The sequence below is a fragment of the Contarinia nasturtii genome, unplaced genomic scaffold (assembly GCF_009176525.2).
Source record: "Contarinia nasturtii isolate CC-2019 unplaced genomic scaffold, AAFC_CNas_1.1 Cnas_scaffold_220, whole genome shotgun sequence".
Taxonomy (NCBI): Eukaryota; Metazoa; Arthropoda; class Insecta; order Diptera; family Cecidomyiidae; genus Contarinia; species Contarinia nasturtii.
In genome coordinates, this window is record NW_022197577.1 from 949,128 (window position 1) to 962,623 (window position 13,496).

General features: G+C 35.5%; 1 protein-coding gene across 2 annotated transcripts in view; it reads right to left on the bottom strand.

Moving 5' to 3' along the window:
* Nucleotides 1–7,075, bottom strand: part of LOC116337053 — a 32,718-nt gene extending 25,643 nt beyond the window's left edge. For both annotated transcript variants that reach the window (XM_031761346.1, XM_031761345.1), the window contains exon 1: nucleotides 6,105–7,075. In XM_031761346.1, coding sequence (XP_031617206.1) covers nucleotides 6,105–6,203 — 99 coding nt within the window. In that variant the 5' untranslated portion in view covers nucleotides 6,204–7,075. The remainder of the gene's footprint in view (nucleotides 1–6,104) is intronic.
* Between the last annotated feature and the right edge of the window lie 6,421 nt (nucleotides 7,076–13,496).

The window sequence follows — 13,496 nt, forward strand, 5'->3', positions numbered from 1 at the left end:
CTTCCCACAATTCTCGCGTATAGCATACATATATACATTTTTTTTTAATTTTAAAGTATACAATATTGTTGAGGTTATTGGCTAAAAATGGAAGCAATTGTTTCAACGCATCATCATCCACATTATCCACATATTTGATGCATGAAATTACGCAATGTTTAAGCACAAAATGAAGAAGACGAAATATGTTTCATTTCACTTCACTCTATAAAGTACTTGTACCTTCTAATTAAATACCAAAAGAAATGTAATCATTAAAAAAATGGAATAAACAAAAAGTCTTTCTCCTCGACTTCGAAAGTGAAAAAAAAAACAGTTCCATACATAACATTGACGCTTATTATGATACTGTATATTATTTTTTGGTTCAACCATAACACTGACTTGTAGCCCAATGGTGAAAATTGGTTATGGATCGAAGATGATTGAAGCGCGAGAGTAGTGAGAAAATTGGATGATGCCGTTTGCTTACAAAACACATCACCCGCGCGCACCCACCAAAAATAAGCGACAACAATTAAAACAGAAAAAAAGCAAATAATCCATAAATTCTTCAAAAGTCCAAACATATGTTGCTCGCCTTAAAGTATCGTAAAAAGAAAGTGAAACGAAGAAGTAAATAAATAATTTTACGGTGCAAATAAATTGAGACGACGGTTTGTTTGGGCGAGAGAGAAACAATTACAGAACTACTATTGAGTCACATACCGAGAAAGAGTAAATAGAAATGGCGTGTGTGTAAATAGTGTTGTGAGGCGTAATGCACACGGGTCTTTGTGGATCTTGCGGCAATTGATCAATACATCACACTGTCTCGAAGTCGTAGATCATCAACCGCATTTTTCTTTCTCTTTGAATGAAGAGTGCCAAGAAAATCGATCGCATGTCATTCACATTGGTTTGAGGCTTGAAACTTTGAGCTGCCGTTACTGCTGCTGTTCGCTGCTGTATAAGTTCAAACACACACAAATTGATACATCCGAAGCAGCAGTGTTTGTGTGCAATGCAAGAGTGTGTTTTTCAAAGGTACAAATATTTGATTTTCAGATGCGGCAAAACATAATTAATAGGGCGTTGTGCTAATGTGATGTGTGTTCTTTTGTATTGAAATTGCAAAGAAGAAAGATATATAAAACAAATGGAATTTAACCACACGTTTTGAACACAACAGGTAAAAGCTTAAAGCCACGATTTTCTTAAACTGATTATCTTTTCACTCTCTTGAATTGTAATTAATTTCAATCAATCACACACATTTTTGGTGAGGTGTAAAGGTATATGTTTTTTTTTTTGTGAAAGCAAATGCCAAAGTGTGTATGTACTATTTGAGAACGCAACGCAACGGAAGCATACAATGATGACATGGTGATTTTAAAAGCGTGGCCTTTTGCAGAAAAATTTTCATTTTCTTTCATTGCCGTTGTGTGATCTTTGTTGTGGTCCGGCGATGTGTCGATAACGTTTTTTTTTTTTTTGGAATATTAAAGGTAGCACACGGTCTGAACATACAGAAAAATCAGTTACCGAAATGGTTTATCTTGATCAGTTAATTTAAAGTGTATTGATGCTTGCGGCCAATGGCCAATCAGAATCGATAAATTTCTGTTTTTTTTTTCGGAGAAAAGTACGGGTAGTTGTAGCTACTCTCACACTGAAAAAGGTCAATCCAATTACTTCGGGGGAAAAAACGCAACTGAATTCACATTTCGAATGTGTTTGTTTGTCGGTTGTACGCGCCGAAAATCTTTATTTATCCGTCTGATTAATTATCGATAATTTCATGTAGGTTCAACCTCTTCATCATAGATCCATTTCTGTCTCATAAAAACTTTCTTTTTATCCGCAATTGCCACTGACTAATCGACACTTAAGTCGACTAGCACTTACCGAAAATGGTCATCGATGTGTATGGCTTCGAACACACAAACCGATTATTGTTTCTATTATGGTGTAGAAACTGATGAATGAGACGCTAGAGAGAAACGAATGTTGTTTACCTAGAGAACTACGCACAACCAAATCGATAAACATACACATACAAACACAGTTTCTCTTTTGTTTCACACATTGTGTCTGGTTCTAAATTTTTTTTTTATATGTATTACTGTTCGATAAATTATGAACACACCAAAAAATAATGAACCCAAATGGTTAAAAAACGATAGTGAACACTTTCGATTGGCAAGTTGCTAAATAGTTAAATTGACTGTGGATTTTGAACAGTATTCCCATATCGACGCGTTGGAGGGTGTGTGAAGGTCAATTTCAATTTTTAGTAAAATATCGAACGCGATATCATTCATGGGATTTGATGGAACCTGTGTGGAAATCCCGAAAAAAGAGAAAGAAGTTCGACGATTTGAGCCAAAGGAAGTTACCTTTCATTATTATAAACGCCTTTCAATTTCATCGTTTTGATTACGAAATTGCTATTAGATCGGCTCATCGATGGCGATTAATTTTCGAGAAAAAGTGTCATTTTTTTCCCTTTCAAAGAATCAAACAATCTCTTTACAAAAATACAACTTTTTGCAACAGGAGCCATTTGGGTTGGTTTCAACACAGTCAAAAGTAGTTACACAACGTTAAAATCAATCTGCATTGGGAATTATCAAAATGAGTTTGGTTTACGATCGATTTTTTTATTTACTTTTTTTTGTTTAACCGAAACCAATTTGGTCAATTGTCGTTTAAACTAATCGATCGCGATGGTGAATTTTAAGCGTTTGAATTACGTGAACAAATCTCTTTTATTTTCTATTGCACATAGTGAAAATCAGAAACTGCAAAAGAAAAGAAAAAAAAATCGTCCAAAGTGATAGAAAAAGAAGATGAAAAAAGCTGATTTTCAATGAAACTCTTTTTTTTTTCTTAATGGGTCGATTGCCATTTGTGATTCCGTAACTTGTTTCTTTTTTTTTTTTGTGTGTCGATCGATGTTGACGAGACAAAAACATACGAAAACTGTAAATATCAAGATGAAGAAGATTACACGGGAATAGTAATGAGCGCGCACGAAAAACGTTGAATAAAAAGCAGTACGAAAAGAAAAAATCTCAACAAGCCACAATCATTGTGGTGTGCATGCGTGCCCATGTGCGAGTGAGAGTTCGGGGGGAGAGAGAGAGACCAAATCATGACCATCGCGAACGATTCATATTAATTTACTTTCATTTGTTTTGGAATTTTGTGCTGTTGTTGTTGTAGCAATAAATGTGTTTTCCATTGGTCGGTAAGATGCACGGCTGTATAACGATCGACATCATCTCGCGTGCAGACAACATCGAAAATGTCATTTTTGCGTACACACACACATACACACAGGTGATTCTCTGACAAACATCACATCTGCACAGAACATCATCGGCACAATCTTGTTGCGCTTCTTTTTATTGTTTTCGTGGCTATTAGCACTTTGTTCGGTCGCCGTATATTTCTTCTGCAGAATTCAGTCGGTGGCAGATCATTACAAAAGGAAATTGAGAAAAAATGAAATACACACACACTCATACATCATATAAAAAAACGAAAAGAAAATAATTGTTCTGTTGAAGAAAATGCAGAAGAAATATTCACGAATAAAATATATTTATTGAATATGATGTTTATCTTCTCACTTATGCAATTTGCTGTGGCAGAAGAAAAATGAGCGAAACGGGTCACATCGTTGAGGCGACGAGATTTAAGAAAGTGTTGTGCGTTTTTCCATCATCTTCTTTTTCATCGTCAGTTGTTGTTGTTCATAATTTTTCTTCTTGTTTCGGTTCGTCTACATCCGGAACATGATGCGTATATGAATTAAAGTGGTTATAATTGATTTTCTCTAACCTTCATTTCCGACTCGATTGTGTCTATGTGTATTTTCAGTTTGTTTTTTGTTCGCCATTGTTATTATTGCGTGAAAGAAGCCACACAGTTAATCGTTTTTTTTTTGTTGTTGACGGGCAACGACGAGATAACGTGTCGACATTTGCAATTATATTCCGATTTTCCATTCGGTCCACTAAAATGAGGTGCACAAGTCAAAGTGATTTACGTGTGTATGTTTGTGGAACTTTTTATAGATAGGCTCAACGAGTGACAACAAATTTTACGGTGACCGCAAAAATGCAATTGGTTATCGAAGTTGTTGTTGTTGTCATCAGTGTGGTCAAGCCCAGTTAAATGACGGCGGCATAGTAGAAATTGTGCGATAAAATAGGTGTGTGTGTTTTTCTTAATATATATTCACATTCCTTTATCGGCATCGATCGATTGAAGAGAATATGTGCGCGCGATTCGAATCAATTGAAGTTGTACACATTCCAAATTCGTACATTACCGATATTTTTTTCTTCTTCTTCTTCTTTCATATTGTTTCTTTGTACGTATGATTTCTCCATACTGAAAGTGAAGTGAGTGAATCGCGTGCGATTTTGTTGTTGTGTTTGGTTGAGAGTAAGCGACCGTTTTGTTGGCAGTTCCACTTCATTGAGAAAGGTCCAAATTTGAACGGGGTGCAATAAAATGATAATGTCGTGTTGATGTTAATGCTGTTGATGCATTCGCACGCGGGAAACATCACCAAGCGCATCGATGTTTTGTGGGCCGCTGTTTTTTGTTTACTTGTTTTTTTTATTTATTGACAGTGAATCTCGTCATCGTCGTTGTTGTAAATTGAAAGAAATGCAGAATGTATTTACGGGCAAAAAAAGATTCATGTGCATAAAGAGTGTTTTGAAGTAAATAAAAAAAAAATCATACTAATCTCTTCATAGGCAAAAATGCGCACATCAGGGCTGTACTATAAGCAATTCGCACGAATTTATATCTTCAGAAACCAGAATAAACTTGAACTTTCGAGCCTTTCTTTTTCTTTCTTTCATTTTGCCATTGATGATGATGAGGCCGTTGCTGCTGTGTTGATGCTATGGCAAATATCAAACAACATTTTCGTTGAACACAACACAAGCAACCGATATTCATAACGGAATAGGAAATCCAAGAGATGCGCTCTCGCTGACGATGCAAAGACATACTTCTCGTTTGTGGTTTTTTTTTATCAAATCCCATTTGAATGTTTTCACATTGAATTGAAAGAAAGAAAATGAAAGAGAAAACCAAAGGTCAAATCACTGGATTTGTTGAGTGTGCTTCTCTTACTCTAATATTACGGTGCAATTTTCATTGGATATCGGGTGAATTGTGCTTGTTGTGAAGAGACAACTTTACAACTGGGCCAATGTGTGACTGGATGCGCGCGCGATCTTAAGCGAGACAAACGAACGATTTCGCATAGCATAAACCAATGAGAAATATTGTTTGCATGGAATACAATACTTGATTCGCCAACGAAAAAGGTGAAATGTCAAGTTTTCATTTCAAGCAATGTCGACGATCCGACAACCATTTAAACGAATTCATATTTGCAAACAAACAAAATTCCTCTTGTTTAGTGTAGTTTTTCGGTCGAAATACATATGCCAGACCGAAATAATATTTTGTATGCCTATTTTTTTGGCCTTTTGTTTGCATCATTTTTCATTATTTCTTTTTTTTTAATCCCACTTTTCATTTTCGGTTTCGAATTGAGATTGCAATTTTTTTGGATCTTTAATTTAAATGTTAACCGCTTAACTTGAACTTGGTAGAATTGCGGTCGCCGATATTGTTGCTGCTACTGCTGCTGTCGTCGTTGAGCACGACTTTTTTTTGCCTCGGACGCAACGTAAAAAAAGTGATTTTTATAATGAAATTTAGATCACACTAAATTTAAAAAAAAATAACTACACACACAAAAACGAAATTAACGAACGGGCGTGCTCTTACGCGGTAATAAAATGTCAAAAAGATACATATTTACCGTAAATCAAGTTGAAATCGCACAAGTGGACAATTTCACCTTTCTTTTTGGGGTCTGATTAATAATAATTTTTTTTTCATTCTGCTGCATTTCCGAGAGATTTCGTTTTTCTTTTGCATCAAGTGATATTCGATTTCATTGGGCGAGGTGATAATTGCAATTAATGATGGACGTTTTTCTTCTTCTTTTTCTTTCATTTGAGTTAACGACATCGTTTTGGTTGCTCATAAATTCAAATAAAGAAAAAAAACCAGAAACTTACCGATAGGAATTGCGGTGGGAATCCTTGTGCCGCAATTTTGCTGGCCATAAAAATGGCACATATCATTGATACTAACAATTTCATATTTGAAATGTACATGAATCCAATGATTTGTCCGCAATAAAAGAAAACTGTTTATTAATATAAATAAAATGTGAATTCACTGCACACAGAGATGAGGAGAGCAAAAAAACAGTGCTCCAAGTGAAAATTGTCCAGAGCAAAAGAAAAAAAAGTGTTTGTAATCGATAACGTAAAACCACCGAAAAACTCTTCACTTTGCACATAAAATGTTTCGTTTTTTTTTTCTCGCTGGTCAGTTGTTTGATCGAAGCGAAGCAAAACAAGAAAACCAAAAAAAAAATCTTAATTTTCGTTTTCGCCGTTTAATCGGTCAATGGTATAAATGTTTGCTGTGTGGCCGCCACCGCGAATAATTGTTGGTTGTTGTTGTTAACACACAAGAATCGCTTGTTCGTTGATGATTATTTTCACAAATGTTCCACGAAAACCAATTAAATTGTTGTTTTCGAATGCAATTCGCGTTTATTAAATGGCCGTTTAATAAATTTTCTTTTGCATCATTTTCACGCACACTCACAATCTTTCTTTCTCTCGTTCAATTTGGAGATTCTGCTTGGTTTCTTCTTTTTCTCTTAAGTTACCACTTTTTTTCAAAAAAAAAAAAAAAAATTTCTTTCTTCTGTTTTTATTTTTGCTCGTCGTATTTGTTTCGACCGTTTAACTCGTTCTGTCTCGACAAGTCGTATGGGGGAATATATTGGAAGTAGCCAATTCGATCGAAAAATCGTTGTTTGTTTGCACACCAAGAGAGTTAACGATGAAATACAACCTTTCACAGCAACGTTTGCACCTGAACTGATCGTATTGTGAGCCAAATTAAATGCTTTAAAAAAAAGTCTTTCTCTTTTTCTTCGGTTTTGTGTTGGGCGCGCGTTCGCTTCAACCGACAATCGCTTAATGCTGGCAAGCATATGTTGCGCCACAACGATATACCACATCGTGAGTACGCGTAGCATTGAGCTGTTAGTTGGTGCAATACATGGGGAATGAAGCGATCACTTTTGCGAATATTCATCATGCCACTGCATTCAATGAGCGTAAAAATATCACCAGAAAATTCTCGGTTGTGTATAAGTGCAATGCAACGAACTGAGATGCTGAGCATCGAACTGAAATACTGAAGGAATTTTAGCATGAGGCGTACGGCTCGAATGCGTGACTGCGTGAAAATTGACCGGAATTCGAAATTGCAATGGAAAACGGCCATTCGACAAGAGCTTGCCAAAAATGCCGGCAATTAAAAAAAAAAAAAACGTTCGTTCATCGAACCCACCAAAAAAATTTTTTCTGCCGAGTGAGTCGTTTGATCAGTTAATTAAGACCATGCGCAACCCGAACAGCACAAGTCGAACCAAAATGCAATTGAAACGAATTGTCAACTTATTTAAAAAAAAAAAACGAACCAAGAAATGAAACAAAAACATCGCTTGAATAGGATTTGTGAAAATGTTAAATTAAAGAAGAGAAAATATCTGTTAACAAACCGATGTTCGGGTGTTGGTACAAATAACACACTTTACGGTGATTGTGCTTAAACACATGTTACAACTCGATTTTTCATTACTTTATAGCTATTTTTTCGGTAATTTTAAAACAACGCTTATTTTCGCACACATTAGTAATGGGGACACGTTCATTGAATATCGTTTGTTTACTTTCTTACATGCGCAATTGCATATGGAATTATTTTTTTCAAATCACAATTCAAACGAAATTTTGTGTAATTCACACATCCGAATCATGACTTGAATTAAGTGATTGGAATTTTTGGAGACTGTACAACATGTATTTCGTGTAACATTAACGGATCGTCGATAACGGAACAACAGCGAAAAAGATCGATCTTTTTTTAGATTCTCAAAAATTTGAAAAGCGATAAAAAATGAGGAAAAAAAAGAAAAAGTATGATAAAAAACAAACAAACAAAGTCAATTGAATTCCAATGAATTATTCATAAGTCGAAAAATGATGATGATAAAAAATTATTATAACAGAAAAGACGAAAGACGAGAGCGGTTGAAATAAAAAAAAAACTAATAGAGAGAAAATGAAATGGATTGACACTGATAAGGTGGTGGTACCGGCATTTCAATGATACTCTTTTTCCCTTATCTATCTAAATACCGTTGACAAATCGTTGCGCTCAAAACACTGCTGAGAAATAAGAAATTATAATTGATATTTTTGTGATATATGTTTTTTATTTATTTGTTTCGTTTCATTCACTTGCTCGATTGATCTTGTACGCGTTGACACATTTTGTATAATGGTCAAGTTAATATGGTTAATTGTGATTAGCTGTTGACACTAACGCCAATCATCAACGAAACGAGTGTGTGTAATCTTTTACAGTTCCGACACCATTCGATTTTCCATCATAAAATCGCGTTGAACATGGACAATAGATTGTAAGATTGTTTATCGGACTGTTTATTCTATATATGAATTCGAAATCAAGTCGCATTTATCGTTTGAACTTCGTGCATACACCAGCAGAGTATGAAAGATGCGCAAGTTAAAAACAAAGACCTAAAGAGATAAAAAAGAGAGAGCAAAGATGTTCACCGTAAAGAATGCTTGGTTGGATGGTATGAGGTGCGTTCTTATTGCGCTCACTATCGGTCGAATGAAAGAGATGACGAGAGAGAAAAAAACCCAGTAACACATCGTAAAAATGTGCAAAATGTGTGAAAAGATCAACATAACAGAGACGAAGATGAGAGACAACAACAACCTAAAATGTACAAAATAAAATAAATTTTACTTTCACCGAATAAACCACCGCAGTCATGTTCAAACACACCATAATGTGGAGTTGTCCAAGATCGCGCAAGTGAACGCGTGTGCATACCATGTCTGACGAATGAGAAAGGATGAAAGAACGTAGACGCAAAGATGCGATTCGCATATGTCGTATGACGACATTCAAATACATTATATTCATAAAATCAATTTAACTGCTTCTCGCTTGAGGGAGAAAGACCAGTCGATAAGCGAAAATAGTATAATTATGCCATTTTTCTTCTTCCGTTGTCAAACGCTTCTTTCACTGTGTCATTCAAAAATGATTATTTATTTGCAAAACGAATTGCTGCTAACGATTGAACAACAATCAACTGATAAATGCACAATTGATTTTTCGAATTACCAAACATTCCGCATTTCGTTTCATTGTCTCTTTTATTATTTATTTCGTTTTTTGAATTGCATTGACGATAAAAATGTTAAGCAGCAGAAAGTTAAGATGATCGAGTGACACACACACACATATGCCGAATTGAATAATGATTACCATTTTACATTGTGGCATTTCCACCATATAAGTCGTTTACCGAAATTTACACCAGACCGGATTTCATGATTGTCATATGACATCACCTCGCCATTTCAACCTGAATGCATTTTTACGAGTGGATTTTGGCGTGAGAGTGGAATGGAATGCGGTACACAACGACAATTGCAGAGAATCAACGTACATCGATAGATGGTACATTGACCAAGTGAAAAGATGAACATTTCTGAAACTTATCAACTATTCTCATCAAAACTTCCACTTTTCATGCAACTTTAGATAAATACCGTAAAATTTTAAAGGTCTCATTATAAATACGTAAAAATATCGCATATTCGATTCAGTTCTTATAATGATAATCTCTTTTGATTTGATATCGAAATTAACTCTATTTAAGTCGTTTTTTTTTTTCAAATCTTTTCTGCTACACTTTTACTGCGTAATCTTCAAAATTCCTTTGAATTCCTTCTACATTCGATTGACTTTCCGTCATTGTCTTATTGCGTTGAACATTTTTCCAAGCCCATTTAATAGATGAATGGCAGAACATTAATTTGGTATTCGACGTGGAGTGTGAAAAATCAATGTGAAATTTAGTATGGTATATTGTGTTATGATCTTTGGCGTCTCCACTCAAAAGCTTTTATGCTCACGCTCATGCTTTGATCGTTTAAATGTAACTGTAGCCGTTTTCCAAGTATCATATAATTTAAAATGAAAAAATTATAACATGTTATTAACAAGTGAATATTTGATTCCATTTCAACTAATTATCACTAATATTGTGAAAATACAACATTTTGTTCTGATTTAAATTGGTTTTTTTGTTCTATTTATTTACGGATTAGACTGCATCTGGAAATTTTGTTATTTACGCTATAAATGACTTTGATTTTTTTTTTATTGGGGGTGCAACTCAAAAACGGGAATTTTTTGATGAAAATGAATGCTTTATTTAAATAAATGTTTAAAATAACACATCATTCAAAGTACTGTCCATCGCTAGCCACTACCTTTTCCCATCTTTCTGGTAGCATACGGATTCCGCGTCGAAAGAACGTCTCATCTTTTGAGGCTATCCATTCATCGACCCAATTTTTGACTTCTTCGGAAGAACGAAAATGCTGCTCAGCTAAGCCATGCGTCATCGATCGAAATAGGTGGTAATCGGAAGGAGCAATGTCTGGGCTATACGGCGGGTGGGGTAAGACATCCCATCGACTCATTTCCAAATAGTTTTTGACACGCTGTGCAACATGTGGCCGAGCATTGTCATGCAGCAAAATCACTTTATCGTGTCTTTGCTCGTATTCAGGCCGTTGTTCGTGCAATGCTTGGCTCAAACGTATCACTTGTAGTCGATATCGTTCGCCCGTAATGGTTTCATTCGGTTTCAGCAACTCATAATAGATAACACCTTTCATATCCCACTAAATACAGAGCATTACCTTGAAACCATGAATGTCTTGCTTTGACGTCGATGTTGTTGGTTGGCCGCGCTTAACATATGCTGGTTTTCGCTTGGGATTATCGTAATGGATCCACTTTTCATCACCAGTGACAATTCGATGCAAAAAACCCTTCCTTCTCTGTCTTTGAAGCAACTGTTCGCACGTGAAAAATCGCCTTTCAACGACTCTTGGTTTCAATTCAGTTGGCACCCAATTTCCTTGTCTTTGAATGAACCCCAATGCTTTCAAACGTTTTGAAATGGCTTGATGAGTCACTCCCAATGATTGTGAAAAGCTCCTCTTGAACAATGTCTCCAATTCTTCGTCTTCAAATTTTTTTGGTTGTCCTGGTCGTTCTTTGTCACTGATATCAAAATCATTACTTTTGAAGCATTTAAACCATTCGTAGCATCGTGTTTTCGATAGAGCATGTTCACCATAAGTTTCCACAAGCAAACGATGACTGTCAGCAGCAGTTTTCTTTGCGATAAAAAAGCCGAGTAAAACTTCCCGCAAATGCTGTTTTTTTCTCCAGTTCGCTAAATTTTCCATCGTTGAAAAAAAAATGTAATGCACAAGATAAAATATTTGTTTTTACTGTTTTGACAGCTGTTGAATGACACTTCCAAATGACATATATTTCATTGATATACTACGATACAATTACAAGTGGTGACATCTAGCATCAACGTCAGGGTGTGAATAAAAAAAATCGCTAAATGAAAATGACGGCGGAATTATGATAACGTAATCTCACTAGTTTAAAACTAATCAACATATTATTGCAACATGCATATGCATTTAGATTTGCCTTTAGCAAAATTCAAAACAAACTTAATGCGAAATCGGAACTGATTTAGAATTTTTATTGCTAGGCAATGAATTTAAAACAAACTCTTTGGCTTTAACGCCCGTTGGCCAAATGGAACTGTCCATAATAATGTCGAAATAACGATTTTAAACGGCACTTCAATTTTAAACGAAACGAACGATAATTTCCTTGTGTCTGTATTTTGGCTCACCAGTTTTATCACCTTCAAGTCACCTACAACACTGTAACATTGGTGTGATTTCAAATGATCGGTGACATCATCAACAGTAGTATCTGGCCGAAACGGTGAAAGATAGACCGTTTTTGTTTCATACAATTTTGAGTTAATCGTATGACCGACCCGATGTCCAAAATCACGACTTGCCACTTTGGAATGCAAATTCATGTTTGAATTTGTGGTGGCTGTAGAATTCCTACCAACGACTTTTGACTGAAGATGTGAAATTGCCAATGAATTAGGCTTTGAGCTAGCCTTTGTCGCGTTCGTTGGTTTTGACACCTTCCTTTTGCGTGGATTTGACACTGTGTTTGTCGACACATTCAATCTAGTCGATGGACTGACAGATCTGCGACGCTTGCGTAAGATTTTCGGCTTTGGACGCACGGTCGGAAAATCAGTGGTCAAAATATCACAAGGAATCGAAACTAAGCTGGTGTCATTTTTTTCGTTTTCAACAGGGACAATCACATCGATGCTGTTGGCATCGATATTGGCATCTATTTCCATTTGCTCCTTTTTCCTTTTCTTATTTTAAATTAAAATCCATAACATAATGTTGTGATTTTTTTATTTGATTTCTTGAAATAACATTCATTTAGTATGTGTTCCTAAACAATATATTTTTAGAAAAAAGTTGGTTTTTTTTAAATTTTAATTGAAGCGCGGTTGTTATGCTTAAAAAATCGGTAGTCAACAAAAAAAATTCGGTAGATAAGGCAAATCCTTATTTAACGCTCTGTAATAGAGTGCGCTCGCACAGTGCCCTTGTGCGACAAGAATGTGTTGTCAAACGACTACAGTAATTAAATTGAAAAAATATTAGTTCGAAAGGAGGTATTTATATGAAGGTTCAGCCAATTCTACGTACTAAAAGTCAAGAATGAAAGTTATGCAAATGAGTGGAGACACTGAGAAGCCAGTGAGAGTGCTCTCTAAGAACTCAAAACATTCGAGAGTTTGGAAAAATATTGAAAATTGTCGATTTGGCAGAGGGGCATGTGATTTGAAATCATATTAGTTGGAAAGGAGGTATTTATATGAAGGTCAAGCCAATTTCACGTACTAAAAGTCAAGATTGAAAGTTATGCAAATGAGTGGAAACACTGAGAAGCCAGTAAGAGTGCTCTCTAAGAACTCAAAACATTCGAGAGTTTGAAAAAATATTGAAAATTGTCGATTTGGCAGAGGGGCATATGAATTGAAAAAATATTAGTTCGAAAGGAGGTATTTATATGACGCTAAACCAATTCCACGTACTAAAAGTCAAGATTGAAAGTTATACAAATGAGTGGAGACACTAAGAAGCCAGTGAGAGTGCTCTCTAAGAACTCAAACCTTCGAGAGATTGGAAAAATATTGAAAATTGACGATTTGGCAAGCTGGTAACACATCTTATTGAAAACGACTATACAAAATCGAAAGATTCAGCCGTCCCTGGCGGTGAATAATAATGATTATGAACTCACCTTCCAACCGCTGCATGAGGGCGAAATTTCTGCGGACTCTTCCTTTC